Consider the following 18015-nt stretch of genomic DNA (forward strand, 5'->3'; position numbering starts at 1 on the left):
CAGTGACACCTGGTCAGCCACGTGGCGGTGGGGCGGGGACAGGGCTGATGCAGGGCTCGGAACTTGCTGTCCGGCGAGCAGGTGAGGGCCGAGGGGGCTGGTGGTGCGGAGTGCACAGAGTGGTTTCGGGGTACCTCCCCTCCCCGGAGGAGCTCTGTCCCGTAGAAGGGGGCCAGGCTTGGGTCACCTTTGCCCCCCACTCAGGTAGACCATCCCCCCACCTCCTCTCGCCGGTCACCTGGCGCACAGGCACAGACTCTCAGATACAGGCTGCCTCCTCCCGGCCCAGAGTCCCCGGAGAGCTTGGTACCCGGGCCGCGGCTGGAGGGGGAGTGGGCTGCGCCATACCAGGTTCGTGTAAGTGGGGGTGCGCGGGGTCGGGCTCTGGCTCCCGAGCGGATCTCCCTAAATTTTGGGGTCTTTTTCAGTGGCCAAGGGCCTGAGAGGCAGAGGATGTGCGAGGCCGAGGGCTTCATCTGCACGGGAAAGAGCTGGGCGGAGAGTGGTGGGGACCTTTCTGGGGTCCCTCGCACTCTGTCTCTGTAGCCCACTAAACCCCTGCAAGCTCCCTAACTTCACTCTGAATGAATAGTTCCCCCCTCCAACTCCCAACTCTTTTGCTTTGAATACTGCTCAGTGAGTTTTCCCCTTCCTCTCTTCCCTGGTGACTGTCTTGGGTCATGTTCTTCTCACATGACCACCGCCCTTCATTCATTCTCCCTTTTCCTCCTCCTTCCAAAGTGTCAGAGCCCGGCCTACCTCCCAGCACTCTGCTGGGGGCGAGGGTCACACAGAGCTCAGTATAAGGTCCTTGCCCCAAGGAAAGCAGCGTCCAGTGCCAAGAGAAGACTCTGGTGCCCTGATGAGAGCCAAGCCCTGATAATGGTGCTCAGTCATCCTTTCCTAACCCACTCTCTCCAACCCTACCGCTTTCTGGCCCTGCTCCAGAAGGAACCCCAAGATCACCTCCTAACTATCCTCCCACTCTGCCATGTCCCATCTGCATTCCCTCACCTCCTACACCCAGTTCTAGTGAACGATGGTGCTCTTGCCCTGGACAGGATGAGAGAGGAGGGGAAAACTGTGTCCTCAAGGGCTGGGCAGCTGGGCAGCTGGCTCTGACACCCTCTCCCCGTCCTCCCCACCCCACCCCACTGAAGAAGCTCGGGGAAGACAGAAAGAGCTGGGGGGAGCTGTGGCTTTAGGACAGCATGATTTGAGCACAGGGAACCTCTGAAAGAGGAGTGCGATCTGTCTGAGTACCAAAGAGGGAGGGGGGTGAGTTTCCAGATGAGGTAGAAGAAGGGTGCTTCCTCAGCCAGGGCCCATCTGATACAGAGAAAGGATGGGTGATCAGGAGAGAGGGAAGGAGGAGCCAGCCTGACCAAAGGTGGTGTTTACCTTCCAGAGGGGTCTCCCCATCCAGACCACCAGGACCCCTATTTCCATGAAGATGGCTCAGATGTCTCAGGTGCAGGAACTCTTCCATGAGGCAGCCCAGCAGGTAAGCCTGGGTGGTGGTGGGGGGTCTGTGAGGCATCTGCTGAGGCCTGTGAGCAAGGGCTCAGCGGACAGGAAGCTGAATTACAGTGCACTGTTATACAGCGATTATCTCAGAAGTTTATTTCGGTATTACAGCTTAATCGAGGAAATATTATAGCCAATGCTTAACCATCTGTGTGCAGAGAATCTTCTTTGCTATTATTTGTAGTAGATTTTGAATCCTGGACACCTCCCTCCTTCCTGCCCCCCCCCCCACACACACACACACATGGAGATTTTCCATGAACAGTCAGAGTGAGGCCTAAGATAATGTGAACTCCTCTTCATATTAAATCAAACCAACGTACGAAGGAAAATGTGTTTCTGAAAAACTCATATATGCTGAAGCCTAATGCATTTCTGGGTTCCGTGATGTCTGCAGGGTTTTCTTTATCTTCTTCCAGTTGATCATTAGTTATAGTAAATGTTCAGTGTGGCTATGGAATTGAAGTGGCTCTCCCCACACAAATAGACAGTTAATCACTTAAAAAATAAAAAACCGGACTTAGGTGTTTATCAGGACACTGCTTGCTCCCAGTATCTCTGCCAGTTAATGATCACTCAGCCTTGGCGCTTCCAGTGTCCCTTGCATTTCTCTCATGCTTCGTGGAGCGGGGCAGGAGGCTTTCCTGGCATTATAACAGGGGGAATGAACTCTCCAAGAGGGGAGAGAATCAACTCAAGGCCTCACACAGTAGCAAGAGCAGAGGCCAAAACCCAGGAGTCCTGAGCCAAGGAGGAGAGGCCGGTGAGGCAGATGGGGTTCATGTTTGGTGGGGGAATCCAAACTGGCTAGTTACCCTCGCTTCGTGTACAGGGGATCATGTGAAAAATGAAGCATGATGGTGGGCAGGTGGGGAGTGCTCCGCAAAAGGTACTGCTCCCCTTCCCCGGGCAGGCCCAGGGCTGTGTCCTGCTCCTCACACCTAGCCCTGGACTTGTACTAGCTGCTTAGAAATGAGTGACTGGAGACTCGGAGTAGCTCCTCAAAGATATTTCAGACTGTTGCCCAGAGCCGTTCACTCCTGAGTGAAAAGGCCTGTAGCCTCATTCTTAGTGGGGTTGAGGACCCCTAGAGAGACCTTGATTTGTTAGGGGTTTTACATCTTCTTTAGCCTGTCCAGTCTCACCATACTTCCCGTGCATTTTCCTTGGATGTGTAAGACTGTACATGAGTGTTTATGCACTTAACATGTACCTGTGGACTACTTCCTAAATAATGGGTGCTGTGTTAGGCATGCAAATAATACACAGATGGAACATGTGACGCCCTGGTCTCCTGGGATTCCAAAAACAGAGACAATTCTTGGTTCACCTTCGTGAGAGGGATCTGTTAAGGCTCAGCTGTGATGTACTCGCCCCTTTTTAAAACCTTCAGAGGCTCCCATGTCGAGTACCCAATGTTCAGGCTCCTTAGCCTCGCGCCTGCGCAGTCCGACCCGGCTTGAGTCCTTTCCATCTCCCTCTCTGTGCCCTCTCTGTCCAGCCGAAGCTTACCATTCCCCAGGCTCTGTGCTTGTATCTTTCCCTGAGGTTGGTCTTTGCTGATACTTCTCACTAAACTGATCTGTCACTGGAATCCCAAGTACCTAAGGTAGTACCTGGAATCTCAGTGGACAATAAATGTTAGTTGACTAACCAAATGAACAAGTAACAGGTAACCACAATGCAAGTTAAAGTGCTGTAACTGCCCTAAGAAAGTTGATTTTAAAATGTGGATGCAGAGGTGTCTGTGTCACCTCCCTCTCCCTCTCCCTCTCTCAGTCTCCAAACATTGAAGGATTGGACAACGTTCAACGTCAGGACCTTTGTCAGTATCTAGACACGTTGGAAATCAATCCCCTTTTCTCTGTCTCCCTTGCACTGTCTTGTCCAAGGTACCATTTCTTGATTAGGCTATTCATACCCTCCCAACTTCTTTCTCCACGTCACTACCACAGCGATGCTTTTCTAAATCTGTGCCTTTGCCTGGAGCCTGTCAGTGCCTTCACAGTTCAGTTCCAACTCTTTACCTTGACCCCCAAGGCCCTCAGATCGGATGGACCTCTCCTGCTTGCGCAGCAGCAGCAGCCAGCAGCCGTTCTATCACTCACTTACCGTGTGGTGTGGAAAGGAGCCGTTTCTTTCCTGTCTCCCTGAAGGCTGTGAACTCCTTAAGTTCAGGGACATGTTCCATTCATTTTTGTGTCCTCAATACCTGCCATGAGAGCTCAGCACCGAGAAGATGCTCAGCCAACATAACTGACTCACCTGCCCGGGGATCGGGGCAGCTACTGTTTGCAGTAGGTCTTAGAGGATTGGTGGGAGCAGAACAAAGGGTGAAGTTGGGGAACACATCCCAGGCTGAGGGGGTAAGAAGATGATAACTACCAATTGGTGGGCACTTATTATGTGCTGAACATTTAATATGCGTTCCCTCATTTGATTTTCATAACAATATTCTGAAGTAGATATGACTGTGATGGTTTGACCGATGAAAAACGGAGGCACTTGGAAGACAGGCATGTTTGTTGCCAAGATCCAAGATTTAATTCTTTCTGCTGAATGCCTCCTGCCCCAATGGTGTGAGCAAAGCCACCCAGATGGTAAATCCAAGGCCTGTGTGGGGGACGGAGAGTAGGTTGGGTGGCTGACATGTTTGAAGCTGAACTCTGGGAGTGGCTGGCCCTCCAGAAGTTTCCCATGAACATTTGTCTACTTTTACTCCAGTCTTGGGAGTCAAGAATTCAGCTCAGAGCTTTGGGTCCTGCAGAACATGGGATAGAAGGCAGTGCCCATTGGGAAGACAGGCTGGGGGTGGGGGGTGTTATACCACGCCTGCCAGTTAGATCTGCTCTTTTCTTGGTCATTGACAGGAAAGTAGCTCTCAGGAAATCTGGCCAGAGTGGGGATGCTTGTGAGTCAGGTGGAGAGGTGAATGATTGGATTCTTGGTTTGGCTTTACTAGTCTCAGGTAGGGGTGTGCGTGTGTGTGCGCACGTGCACGCGCTCTTGCACTGGTCAATAATAAGTGGACCAGCTGAGAAGAGGCTGTAGGTCTAAGGGTTCATGGTGTGACGATCAAGGTTACATGTGCTGCTTGGTTTCAAGTATTAGCTCTAACACTTTGTGACCTTGGGAAAATTACTCACTAAGCCTCTATCTTCTCACGTATAAAATGGCTACAGTGATAGGACCTACCCCAGAGAACTACCAAGATTAAAAGAGATAATTCACGTAAATAATTAGTATAGTGCTTGGCTCACAGTAAGCATTCAGTAAATGTTGGCTAATAATAAAACTAAGGCCGGGAGTATGTATTCAGTTAGTGAGATAGTGATATAAATGGTGAGAAAGCTCAGTTGGCAAATAAATGCGTGACTGGAATCCCAAATTCTGGCCAATGCCTGTGGCCAAAACCAGGATGTGGGACATTGTCCAGGACAACCTGCTCGGTGGGCAGTCCACTGAGGAGCATGGGATACTTCCCAGGCCTAGATGGGTGTGTGTGTGTGTGTGTGTGTGTGTGTGTGTGTGTCTGTCTGTCTGTCTGTCTGTCTGTCTGTCTAAGGACCGACTGAACTTGTGGCAGGTACGAATCTTGCTCCAGGTGCCTCTGTCCTCAGGCGCTTCGCTAATGTGTGGTGTGGTTTGATGGTGTGGGCTTGAACCTGGGAACCTGGGTTCCACATTCTGACTGTGCACTAGATGTGCTGGGCCCTTGGGCAAGTTCCTCAGAGGCTCCCAGTCTGTTTCCACAACGGTAAGGTGGGTTGATTTTCAGGGTTTTGTGCCATATGCAGAAGGATCTGGCCCAGTGCTTGTCATGTGGTAAACACTAAATACAGTGTGTGTTCAATGATTGGATGAAGCAGATTTTACCCTGCAAGCCAGTAGAGGAGGCTGTTTGTGAACACGGGGCTGGAAAGCTAAGGAAAAGCTTGTGTCGCAGGGAGGTGAATGGAAGGCTAACGACCTTCGATTCCATGCCTGTCTCTGCAGGTCAGGGGGCAGAGAGCACTGTGACAGACACGGCGAGGCAGGAAGATGAAGCTGGCAGGAAAAGGCGGTAGCGTGAGACAGGGAGAGATGGCAAGTAGACCTGCTGTATGAGAGCTGAGGTTTACAGGATCCAATACTTGGAGCATTGGGAATAGTAGGAAAATTCAGCTCCACTTACCACGTATTTATTGAGTGCCTAGCCTTACCAGGATCTCTGCTGGAGATATTAAAACTGAAATCTTTTCATTACTATGGAATAAGGAATGCCTCCAACTAATCTGAGGCTTTTGTCTTCCTTCTCCCAGTGTTGGATAGTCTTCAAAGAAACTTAAAGAGAAGCTATGTCATACTATGACATGAGAACAAGTCACCAAAACCTGCAGATTAGCGAGTATGAATGACTTGTAGTCTTTCTTCTTCATCCAGCTTTCCTCCAGACACCTGAGCCTTTTCTAGGAAGTCTGTGGGCTAGCATCTGGCGGGGCTGAGCTAATCACCCTAGAAACCCCGATGCAAACCCAGGGAGTGGGTGCCCCATCAGAGCCATGGCCGCGGACCCATGTGTGGGAGGCGGGGTATCCAGACTGGCTTCCACAGTGTGACCCACCTGTGACCTTGTAGCATGCCGTAGCATTGCCTGACTTCCTGCCGTCCGGTTCCTCTCTCTGTCTTCTCCTCCCGTGCTCTCTCTCTGTCTTCTCATTTCAGCAGCTTACCTAGGTTAGCATGGCGTGGTGTGAGGAGGAAAGAGAGTCTGGTCAAGTTGTGGGGCACCGGCAAGAGAAGAAGATAGAAGTGAGTATGTTTAGAGACACAGGGGTTCTTAGAACTCCTCTGGCCTAGTCCCCTTGTTCAGAATGTCAGGAAACAAGCCCAGAGATGAACGAGTTGCTCAAACACTCATGCAAAGAGCAGTGGAGCCAGACGAGAACCAAGCCATGACCCCTGACCCCATAAATGACAGCGCTGGGTTGGTCTTAACACATCCTGTCTTTAGGTTAGAATATGATCTTGATGTCAGGCGTCACTGCAAAAGCTTTGCTCTTACTTTCTGCGTTCTCATTAGCCAGTGTACAGTTAAGAACTGACTTGTATTTGTGTTATCATTTTTAGGCCTGTTTTAGCATCTTTAAAAAAGCCAATATGCAAAGTGAGCCTTAGCAGTTGTGTGCGAGCTAATAGCATATTGCTTTATTAGTATGTAGAGAAGTGAATGCAGCTGAGGACAAAAGAAAAGGGAACTTAAGACCTGACTGTCTTGTGAGCCCCTCCTTTTAAACAGGTTAGGAAATGGGGCCCAGAATGGTTGGGTAGAAGACAAGGGCTCACATTGGGGGTTTCTGGAGCCGTGACCCCTCTCTCCCTCCCAGTTTTTGTTGTGCATGAAGCTTATATGATTTTTAGGGATTGTCTTTAGTAAAAAGGATACAAATGACAAATACAAAATTGGTATAATCTCTGGAAGGGACTCAGTGCAAGTGACAGTTCTCAAAGCTGAAGCTATTAGCGTCACTGTAAGAACCACCAGTGGTAACTTTTGGAAGTGGCAGACGGAAAGAGGCTTATGGTCCTGGAATCTGGGAGAGAAGAGAGGACAGAAGCTGTTCTCAGGATTCAGTTGAGTCTGAAGCTTTCATGGGGGCACTGTCACCTTTTCCTGCTCTTCTTTGTGTTTCCCCCTTTCTGTTTTGCAGCCCTGTTTGTTATTTAGCCTAAGAGGTCAATCCTGAAAATGACAACTGGGCTGCAAATGCTGCATATTTGTAAAAAGTGGAATGGAGACATTTTTTGGACGAAGGTGTCCTAGAACCTGGAATGAAAGAAGTGATTCTTCACCGAAATGAATTAGATGGGATTCAGTCTGATTTGTACCCACAGAATCTTCATTTATGGAGGTGACTGAGTGATGACACAGAGAGGTCAATGCCATTGAAAGTAGAATTTCCTACTCATATTTTACAAGAGAATGGGGAATGCCACGCCACACAGGGTCACAGGGGAGGGAAGCTTCAGTATCTGGTCAGGAGGCAGAAGCAGGAGTGAGGGGAAAGCCTGGCCAGAGCCTTTCCTGGGCTTTCCATGGCAAAAATAGGGCAGAGCAGATTAGGAGTGTCTGGTTTGAATAGTTCTGGCGGGCTTTGGGCTATGGGGGTAGTTTCTGGTTGCCTAGTACCTGGCCCTGAGATGGTTTAGGTGTGTGAGAGTTCCAGAAAGGGGGTGGGTTGGCGTCTTGACTGGGAATTGGTAGGTTTGTATATGAAAGGCACGCTCCTGTCCGCCCTTTGCTGTCTCTAAGAACTGGTTAGCCCAGCGAGTGTCATCTCTCCTTGGCCAGCAAGATTTTTATGATGTTATAACACGAACTGTAGAAAAGCAAACACATGATTAATACGTTCTATCTAACTGTGAATGACTGGACTAGGTGTCTTTAAAACTTCTTACTACCTTGGGATACGTTTCATCCATGGCCAGATCCAGAAAAAATACAGTCCCTGCCATCATTGAATAGTTGGGGTTTGTACGGAGACTCTTAATGACTCTGAAATACTGTTCTTGTAATTTGCCTACGGTGCCACTGGCTGGTGCTAGGGTCTGGTCTGGCCTGATTGAACACCCTGGCTTTCCAGAGTTTCAGCTCTTTATTTCATCCATTTTATACTTCTCTGACCAAAATATATCTCTTCAGGATAACAGTTTAAACATTCGATAGTTCTATATTCATAGAATAATATCAAATAATTGTAGTAAGTTTTAAAGAAATATACATTCCTGAATATAATTCAATTCAATGGCTCTTTTTCTCTTAACTTATGATCATGTATAATGTAATCTTATTCTTAAAATTGTTTTATTATTTTTTTGTGTGTTTTCTTTTTTTTTTTTGTCTCAGTTTTAATACCTGAATCAAAAGACTGGGGTGGTGTGCTTTAGGATATCTTGGCATGAAAGATCTTTAGAGACAGCACCTATTCAGGCTTTGGTGGTTTCTAGTAAGATAATGTTTGTCATTAGCACTTCTCAGGAGAAAGATCCTATTCATGTTTCCTTTGTTTTTTGTTTTTGTGTGTGAGTGTTTTATTGTTCACATGAATAGGCATAAAGAAGAGAAAAAGATAGTGGAGTGAAAACCACTGGTCTGTGTAAAAAATTGTACAGTGTTCTTTTCCTAATCTGCAGATATCTTGTAAGTTACACCATAGTTCCTGTCAGCAGTTACAGGACTGAGGTGCTTACTGGTGAACTTGAGGCGGTGGTGGCCTAGCAACCCTGACTGCACTAAAAATAGTTATGTCTGATCCAGATGATAAATTTGCTCTAGCATGAATCCCTGGGTTCATATAATTTAACTTAAAACAGAAAGCCACGTCTCATTTTAAGTAACTTTTTTATTTTGGACAATTATCAGTACAGAACAACACAGAGCAAAAACAAATTCTAATTTTTTCAAAAAGCACACAAATTTTAAGGACAGCCATTAATTTTATAAAAGGCTACCCTATCTTTAATTATCTTGTTTATCCAATACATTTAAAATGTGCTTCAAAGCACAGGTATCTTTTGGTGAATCCATCCACTGCCAAAATGAAATTGAGTTGTAAGCAGATTACTAACTCTAGGTCAGCATTCTATTTTTAAAATAATGTCACAATTGAACTACTTTTTAAAAAAATAAAAAATAAGTTAGTGTTTTTATCATTGAAGCACTACCTGCACATAGTAAAAAAAAATTTTCAAACAATAGAGAATTATATGAAACAAAAAGCCTTCTTCCCCTCTCTCTACACCCCCATTCCCCAGAGACAGTCACTGCTAATGATTTATTATTTTGATTTTCCCTAGTGGTTATCATTACAACTTTAAATAATATATTTGTACGTCAATTTCTTGACCAAGTTTCCAATTTAATATCAGTATACTTATTGCTTCCTGATAATGGAAAAAGAAGATATTGGCACATTTACTCTTTCTTCCGTTTCTCTCACTTCATTTCTAATTTTTTGTTAGTGGATTATTATTTTTAAGTTGTCAAGGTTTATAAAATTTATTCTGTAATTATAATAAACATTTTCATGTTGGTTATAGTTAGTTATAAAAATTCAAAACCTGGGTGGTGAGCACACAACGTGATGTATAGATGATGTATTATACAATTGGACACTTGAAACCTATGCAATTTTACAAACCATCATCTCCCCAATAAATGTAATTAAAAAATATTTTAAACCTAAAAATAGCATTTATGGTAGTGAGATATGTTTGTGTGTGTATTTAAGTGAATAACCAAGTGACATTATTGGACTTATAGAAAAGAAGACATAATCTTAAGTCATTAAAGTTTTGCTGCTTTTGAGCAGCAGGGTCTTAATGTCTTTCAAGTTTCCTTTAATTCTTATAGTTCTTAGCAGCTACTGCTGTTTCTTATATCCTATGTCACCCTTTTTTTTTTTGATGATTCTGTTATTTTTTGAGTGATAATAATTTTTTTTTCATATATGGATAGGTGGTAGTAAATTACTATTTCCTTTTCTAACTATAGAAGTGTGGGAGGCCAATTATTTTTTCATGTACTTCAAAAACAATATTTTGCAATAGATTGAATCCAGAAGTAGATATGAGAATCCAGCTGTTTTCTCTCATTAAAAAAGATTTGTAAAATGTATAATAAAGGCTCTTTTCACTAAGAGAAGTGTTTTTTGTTTTGGAAAAATCATTATTTTTTTCATGAAAATATGCCGTTTATTTTAACAGATAATAGGCTTATTGTTGTTATGTTTAAATGATTAATATTTTAAAATATCTCCCTTTAAGTTTCTAAAATGGTAAATATTGATAGGTATAACACACATGCGCAAAAACTCTTTGGGGACCGCAATAATTTTTAAGAATGTAAAGGGGTCTTGAGACCAAAAACTTTGAAAAAGGCTGTTCTAGGGATTAAAATGTAAATATGCGTTTTAAACATTTCACAGTTTATTTAGAGTTAATATTTTACTGCTTCAATGTAAAATGTAGGAACTTGGCAATCATATAGACCCTCTTGTAAACCCCCTTCTCCCCATTTTTTATGCTATTATACGTGCCACATATGTTATTTCCATGCACAGGGTTAAGCCTTCAAGATAACGTTATGCTCAGTGAATGCCCTTGGCCCATGTCTGCTTCTAGGATTCGCTGAACTTGAAGCTTCTCAGGTGCCTTGAAGACAGCCCTTCTCTCGGCTGTCCTGGGTTGCTCTTTCCTTTGCTTTTTTTTTTTTTTGCCCCTCTAATCCCATCTGCAGGAATTTTTCCAAATGTCTGATCTGTTGGTATCACTTGTTTTTATTCACTTTTCTAGTTATAATTATAGTTTCATACTTTAAAAAAATGACATCTTTTCTATCATTTTCACGGTGATTTGGAAGGTAGGAAAATGCTTACTCTGCCATCTTAAGAGAGGTGCCTAATGTCACTTTCTAAAGCACATTTATTCGTTCATTCAACTTACTCACATTTAGTAGGTACCTGTTCCCTGTTGGGCACTTGGGGTGCAAGAGGGGAAAAAGCTGTTTTTTAAAAATGTGTTTGGACTGCTTTTATAAAAATAGCTTTTATTGAAATTATTATTGATTTATTTTTAAACGTTTGAAATTTTGATAAAATTTCACACACATGGAAAGTTGCAATAGTACAAAGAACCCCCATATATTCTTGACTTAGATTTATCAGTTGTCAACATTTTGCCCTTTTGCTTTATTTTTTGTGCGTGCATGCTGTCTCTCTCTCTCTCTCTATATATATATATATATATATATATATATGTACATATATATATGTACATATACATATATATGTATTTCTAGTCCATGTATAACACATTTTTAAATGTTATATTGTATAACATATATATAGTCCCTAAACCATTTGCAAGTAATTTGTAGACATCACATACCCTTATCCATAAATACTTCAAAGTATATTTCCTAAGAACAAGAATTTTCTTTTACTTAATCACAATATATTTATCAAAATCAAGAGATTTAACTCTACTAAATCCTATTATGTAATCCACAGCTCCACATTCCAATTTTGCCAATTATTCCAGTAATATCCTATGGCATTTTCCCTGTGGCCCAAGATCTAATCCACAGTCACACATGGCATTTAGTTGTCATGCCTCTTTTGTCTCCTTTAATCTGGAACGATTCCTTATTAGCCTTTCTTTGTTTGTCACAACCTTGACCTTTTTTGAAGAACACAGGCCATTTATTTTGTAGAATATCCCTCAGTTGGGGACATGATCTTGATTAGATTTAGGTTTCATATTTTTGGCAGGAGCCCATAGAGTGATATTGTGTTCTTTTCTAGGCATCGTATGAGGAGGTACAGGATTTCCATTTGTCCCAAGATTGGTGATGTTTACTTCGATTATTTAAGGTGGTGTCCTCTAGGTTAACCTACTCTAAAGTTATTAAAAATTTTCCCTTTGTAATTAATAAACACTTTGTTGGGGATATTTTGAGACTATGGAAATATCCTGTTCTTCAACAATCTTTCACCGACTAGCTTTAGTCTCCATCGATGATTCTTGGCAAAATCAATTATTACTGTGATGCTTGCAAAATGGTGATTTTCTAACACCATCATTCCTTATTCATATATTTATTGGTTTCCTAGAAAGAGGGACTTTCCCTCCTTCTTCATATTTTAGTTTATTCTTTTATTTATACCTGTATGGACTCAGATTCTTATTTTTCCATGAGTATTCTATTGCTATTTTATTTATTTTGATGCTCAAACTGTTCCAGGTTTGGCCAGTGAGAGCCCTTCAAGTTCACTTCTATGTCTTATGACATATCCTAATCATTTTTTAAGGACTTCCTTACTTTCTGGCACAAAATATTCCAGGTTCATTTTGTACTTTCTCTGCCTCACCCTGAATCAGCCATTTCTCCAAAGAGCCCTAGCTTCTTAACGTGAGGAATGATATTTAGAAACCAAGATCTGGGTGTTAGGTATATTTATTGCTACTGGGGTGTCTTGACTTACTGACTCTTTAAGTGGACAGAGAGAAGGAATATAAATATACATACATATATTTATCTAGCTCCATATCTTTATATATTAAAAACCATAAATTCAAACTGATAGCAGTAATTTCAGTCCATCACCCTAGGGTTCATTCTTCTGCTCTTCTCTCTTTCCTTACTTGTAATTCCCTTCTCCACCAGGGAGAAAGGTGACTTCCATTCAGTATGCTTCCTTATTTGCTCAATCCTGAAGTTCACAGAACGTAGATTCTGAATTGGTAACTCCTACCCCTGCAAAGAACAACATTTCTAACTAGAATTTATATTAGTTTGTAGTTATTTTTGTCTTTAGACTGAGAGCACGTAGTCACAGTCCTGAGTTCAAAAGTCACTCTGGTCTCTTCTTTTTCCATCTCTGTGTGTTATGGTATTCATTAGAACTAATTAAGGTTAATTTGTTTCTCTTTGCATTCTATTTTAATTTCTATCTCTCAATCTGCTGATTTGATTTTGTCTTATTTTGAGTACGTAAAACTTGAACGTGATTCCAAAAGCCAAAACTACTCAGTACATAAGACTTCTCACACAGATATATTGGCTGAACCACTGGAGCACCTAGAAGAATGAACCTTTTGCAGTTGATTTTTTTTTTTTTTTAGCTGGTTTGCCTGTTATTGGGGGAGGTTGTTAGGGTCTATGTTTCTCCTCCTTGTGTTAAACCCAGGTAGACTTTCTAGTGGCAGCCTGTGTCCTGCATGGTATGTGGATGGTATCAGGTGTCCAGAGCACTGTGTCTTTGGGCTCTGAGTTCTGAGGGCAGAAGTGGCTGCTTCGTGAGGAAGGACGTGGTGTATGGTCCTGGAGGCAGAACTGCAGCAGGGATTTCCCATCAGCATCAATGTTGTCATGGCGTCTGAGGATCTTGCCACTCCTGGGGCAGCGTGTTTGTATGGCCAGGTTGCGCCTTGGGAGATTCCCAGCCTTAGCCAGGGATCAGGATGCACAGGCATGGAGAAACCAACCACAGATCAAGCCTGCAAGGACTCCTGTATGTAGACATTGGCTTTTGAACTCGTTTTGTGGCAGAAGAAACCCACACTGCCACGCCGATCGCCCATTTCTAGGAATGACTGAATCAATATTGACCAAGGGTGCTGCCCAGATGGGAACCCAGCGAAATCAGACTTTGACCACTCTATGTGGGTTCTTGCCTCCTTCGCTGCAGAGCTGTTTCCATGTCCAGTACCACTCGGGTGCAAGGCCTTCACTGCATGTCTGTGCGAGAAGGGGTGCAACAGAGAAGGGCTGGGACTGGGCAGGGCTTGGAGAGGTAGCTTTCAGGTCTGCGCTGTAGAGCAGGGAATGCACCTCCAACATGGAGGCAAAGTAACCAGGGAAGTAGAAAATGCATCCTCAATAAGACCTCTTTTTTTTCTCTTCCTCCCAACTTCCATGAAGACATCTTTGCCCACATTTAAAATTGTCTATTGTACTTTGTGCTTACAAAAGGCTTTCCCACTCATCATCTCATCTGACCTGTACACAAACCCCCGATGCAGGTATGCAGCTATCTGATCTCATTGGGTTACCACAGGTGGGCTCTGACCCATGGAGCCTGTGGCCGTGCTGGCCCCCTGCCCAGCTCCAGCACATGGTACCTGTTCTGAGCCAGAGGAAAGGGGTGTGCCCACTCTGCCCACCGGATCACAGCTCAGCAGCATCCTGGGACTCTCTGATGTGTAATTAATAATTAATAATTAGCTTTTGGAAAGCAAACTGCTGGCTCACGTGTGTGCTCCAGGCGGAGCCAGTCTCCACGGGTGAGCATCTGGGAAGAAGGGGCAGGCCGCATCTTGCTTTGACCCACTCCTGACCCAAGTGGGCAGAAGCAGGGTTTCTCACCTGGTTTCTTCTCCTCCAGCTGCCAGAAGAGAGAAGAGGTGTCATCTCACATTTCAGATGTGTTCATTAAGGGCTGGCAAGTGGCCTGCCCAAGGGAGGTGGCTGTTTGAAACAGAAGGCTCCTGGGCGTGAACTCACAGCATTGCCTGTGGTATTTTTCTTACTCATCTCAGCTTTGTGGGTGCAGGAAGCAGAGTGTTTCCTCCTCTGGGCACATTTCAGCTGCACTTTCCCCCCTTTTCTAGACACCCGCTCAGGTGTAGAGATTCTCTATTCCCAGTAAAAAGACTTCTACCTCTGAACTGAAACACCCCCCAGATAGCCGTGGTGTTCCAGTGTGGGGTACAGTCCCCTGGACTCAGAGGAACAAAGGTCCAGCTTCTAATCCGGGGAGTGTGGGAAGGAAAGACCTAGCCATGAGCAGCACGGAGGTGTGAGCGCCTGGGTCCAGGCTCCAAGTTGCTGTGACCCTGGCACCTGCCAAGCTTGTCCCTGCCAAGCTGAGGGTCCTCGGGGAAGAGAGGACCCTGACCCTCGAGCATGTTTTGCAGTGCCTATTCTGAGGGGCTGCTTTGCTTCTCTCGCTCCTTTATCTTAGTCCCCACCTCGGCTTCCAGTAGACTCCATACTGGGGAACAGCACACAGCCTGTTGCCACCTCTCTTGCCCCACAGCCTGTATGTCTAGGTCATAGAATGTCGAATTGGACTCTTGTTGTTTGGAATTGATGACTAAGACCTAAATCTGAGGACAACGAGGATCTAAGTGAGTTATAAACAGTTGGGACCAGATGTCTGCCATGGGGCTTAATTAATAAGGCAGCCAAAACTGCCCCAACTATCACCTATTGTCACTTCAGCTGTTCCGCCTCCCCCTCCCCTGGGGGATGGAAAGGATTGGGTAGAGGTACAAAAGGAGAGTCTGAGAGGACATTTTCTAGGTGAGAAGGATTCCTTGCCGTCCTGTAGAGGAGAATGTTGGGTATGAGGTCTCGCCTGTGGGAGAAGCTGATATTCTGTCCTCTTACTGGATATCTGCTTATGCTGCAGACCCATGGCTCTGCCCCCAGCTTGTCTGAGCAGGAGCTAAAGGGAACCAGAGAGAGCTGGCAGGGCAGAGCGAGCGTGGGGTTGTGGAGTAGTCAGTTGTGGTGCTGTGATTTACAATAAGAAATGTATTTTGGTTTTCATCCTCATTCCTAAAACCCTTGGAACTTCCTAAGTGATAAGAGTGTGTTGATATTCATCACAAACCTTTTGCAACCACAATTGGGTTTATGTGGATGAGGTGACTTTTGGAAAGCACCTGAGGATGGAAGGAACTTGAAGGCTGATTTAGTCCAGTGAAATCCAGGGAGTGAAAGCCTTTTCATACACCATTAGGTAAATGAACACATACGCAAAACAGCCTTCAGAGTGGAAATATGAAGGCTGGAATAAAAGAGGAATAAAGTTTCTAAAATCACAATGGAGTTTTATGGGCAAGGCAGATGTATTCACAATTAAGCCAAGTCCACGATGTTAGAAATTGAAACCTGAAAGATTGAAATTTATGGGAGAAAAGGGCAAGTGACCAGTGATACAGGGCAAAGTCCAGATTTGAAAGTCTGGAGCAGGGGATTCAGACCCCAGCTGTGGACTCAGCAGTTGTATCTCCTCCCAGGCTCTCTCCTCAGCTGTACACAGGGGCCCTCTCCCTGCCTGTCTCCCAGAGGTGTGGGGAGGATCAAAGCAGACAATGGATGTGGAAGCTGAAAGCACTCTAAATTATTACTCTTTGTGGCTGATAGTTGCTATTGTCATTACTGTTTCTAATAAATAATAGGCCTGTAACAAGCCATGGTAGGAAGCTGAACACAAGCAGAGACAGGAAGTTGGGCCATGGCCTGAATTTTGAGATTAGCATCCTGGAAAACAATCGTACATTCAGCAAACACATCCCTTGGTGCCATTTGTTGAAGGACAAGCATAGGTTGGCAGGGTCCTCGCTCTGAGCCATGATCACTGTTCTTACACTGATTGACTTTCAGGAGATGCCTGATTTGTGGTTTGTGATGGACAGAAATACACACAGGAAAAAGGAGTTCCAGCCGGAGTCAGGGATGGACAGGGGACACCAAGGAGTCCCCTGGCCCATCTGTCCCTATGGCTTCAGTGATGTCCCTGATGATTTCTTGATCCATGAGTGTATGATACAAAAGGGAAAAGAGGAGCTGGGATCCCCTCCTTTTGTTTGGATCAAGTACAGTTGGCCTCAACCTTTGGTCCTGAACAATGGGCACATTCATGGTTTTCAGCCACTCAGGAGCTACGCCCCTGTGACTCTGCTTTTCCTCCAGCCGTTGTACCGTGTTCATGGATTACACATGCACACCAGTTAGACACATGGCACCCTGTGGTTCTCAGTGGTTTCCCAGGTCAGGGTCATTGATAACTGCTGTGGGTGGTTGAGGGGATTGGACGACTCTGCTGACTCTGATTAATTTCTAAACCTATGCAAGAGCCATTCACAGCATGTGTTGCTACTGGTTTTGTTTAAGATCGTTTTAGTATTTCCACAAGGTTTTAGTCTTTTTAGTGAAGACTTTCTGTTTGAGTGTTCTATAAGTGTCTTTGTTATTTGTGAATTGGAAAAATGAGGAAGGTATCTGTTTAACCACTTATTAGCCTCTGATTCTAGACAACTGCGGAACAATGCTTTAGAACCCTGGAAGGGGGCTTAGAGATCACTGGATTGGCCAGGGTCCAGTCAGGAAAACTGAAACCACCCCAGGTATTTTAAACAGAGGGAATTTATTATGCAGAATTCATTACACATGTGTTAGAATGGCTGGAGGAGCAAAAAATGTCAAGTAAGGTTACCCAAAGATTAGGCACTGTCAGAAGCTGCCGTCCCCTCTAGGATTGGAGGGCTGAAAGGGACAATGGCATTACCCACAGCTCATGACCACTGCCTGAGCTAGAACCCGGAATCCCACACTCACCTAGAAGTGGCAGTAGCCCTTCCACCTACATTCCAGGGGCCAGAACTCAGTCACACGGCAAACACTTACGTACCTGCAAAGAGACTGGGAAATGTAGTCTACTGAGTGGCCAGAAGGAAAGGGACCGTGTTTGCTGAACAACTAGTGCCCACACATACGTATGGGTACACGAATCACTGCTGTTAGGAGAGAAGAGCAATCCTTTTGCACACTCAGTCTTCAAGACTCTGGGTGTGTGTGTACACACAGGCTGCCCTGTGGGCGTGAGATGGGACGATTGTAACGCTGAGTCCTCCTCCCTCCTCCTGATCTGCTTCCCCTGCTCTCCCCTCGCTGGCCCTCCGACTGCTGCTGAGCTGCCTTCTGTGTGCTCTGTTTCAGGGGGCCCTGGCCCAGCCCCAGCCCTGGTGGAAGATCCAGCTGTTTGTATGGGAGCCAGTGCTGTTCGGGACCTGGGATGGTGTGTTCACATCCTGCATGATAAACATTTTTGGAGTTGTCCTCTTCTTGAGGACTGGCTGGCTGGTGGTGAGTGATGAGTTGGTGACACGAGTCTCTCGTGGGCTTGTGACATGAGAAGCTCTGTCACTTTTGCGCAT

The 18015-nt window shown here is 44.9% G+C and overlaps 1 protein-coding gene across 1 annotated transcript in view; it reads left to right on the plus strand.

The window, feature by feature from the left end:
* Nucleotides 1-1453: 1453 nt before the first annotated feature.
* The window catches only part of SLC12A8 (solute carrier family 12 member 8), a 123422-nt gene continuing 106860 nt past the window's right edge, over nucleotides 1454-18015 (plus strand). The window contains exons 1-2 of the mRNA XM_019723083.3: nucleotides 1454-1504; nucleotides 17798-17944. Coding sequence (XP_019578642.3) covers nucleotides 1454-1504; nucleotides 17798-17944 — 198 coding nt within the window. The remainder of the gene's footprint in view (nucleotides 1505-17797; nucleotides 17945-18015) is intronic.

This window comes from Rhinolophus sinicus, chromosome 17, assembly GCF_057876585.1.
Source record: "Rhinolophus sinicus isolate RSI-liver-muscle chromosome 17, RSI-T2T, whole genome shotgun sequence".
NCBI classification, from domain to species: domain Eukaryota; kingdom Metazoa; phylum Chordata; class Mammalia; order Chiroptera; family Rhinolophidae; genus Rhinolophus; species Rhinolophus sinicus.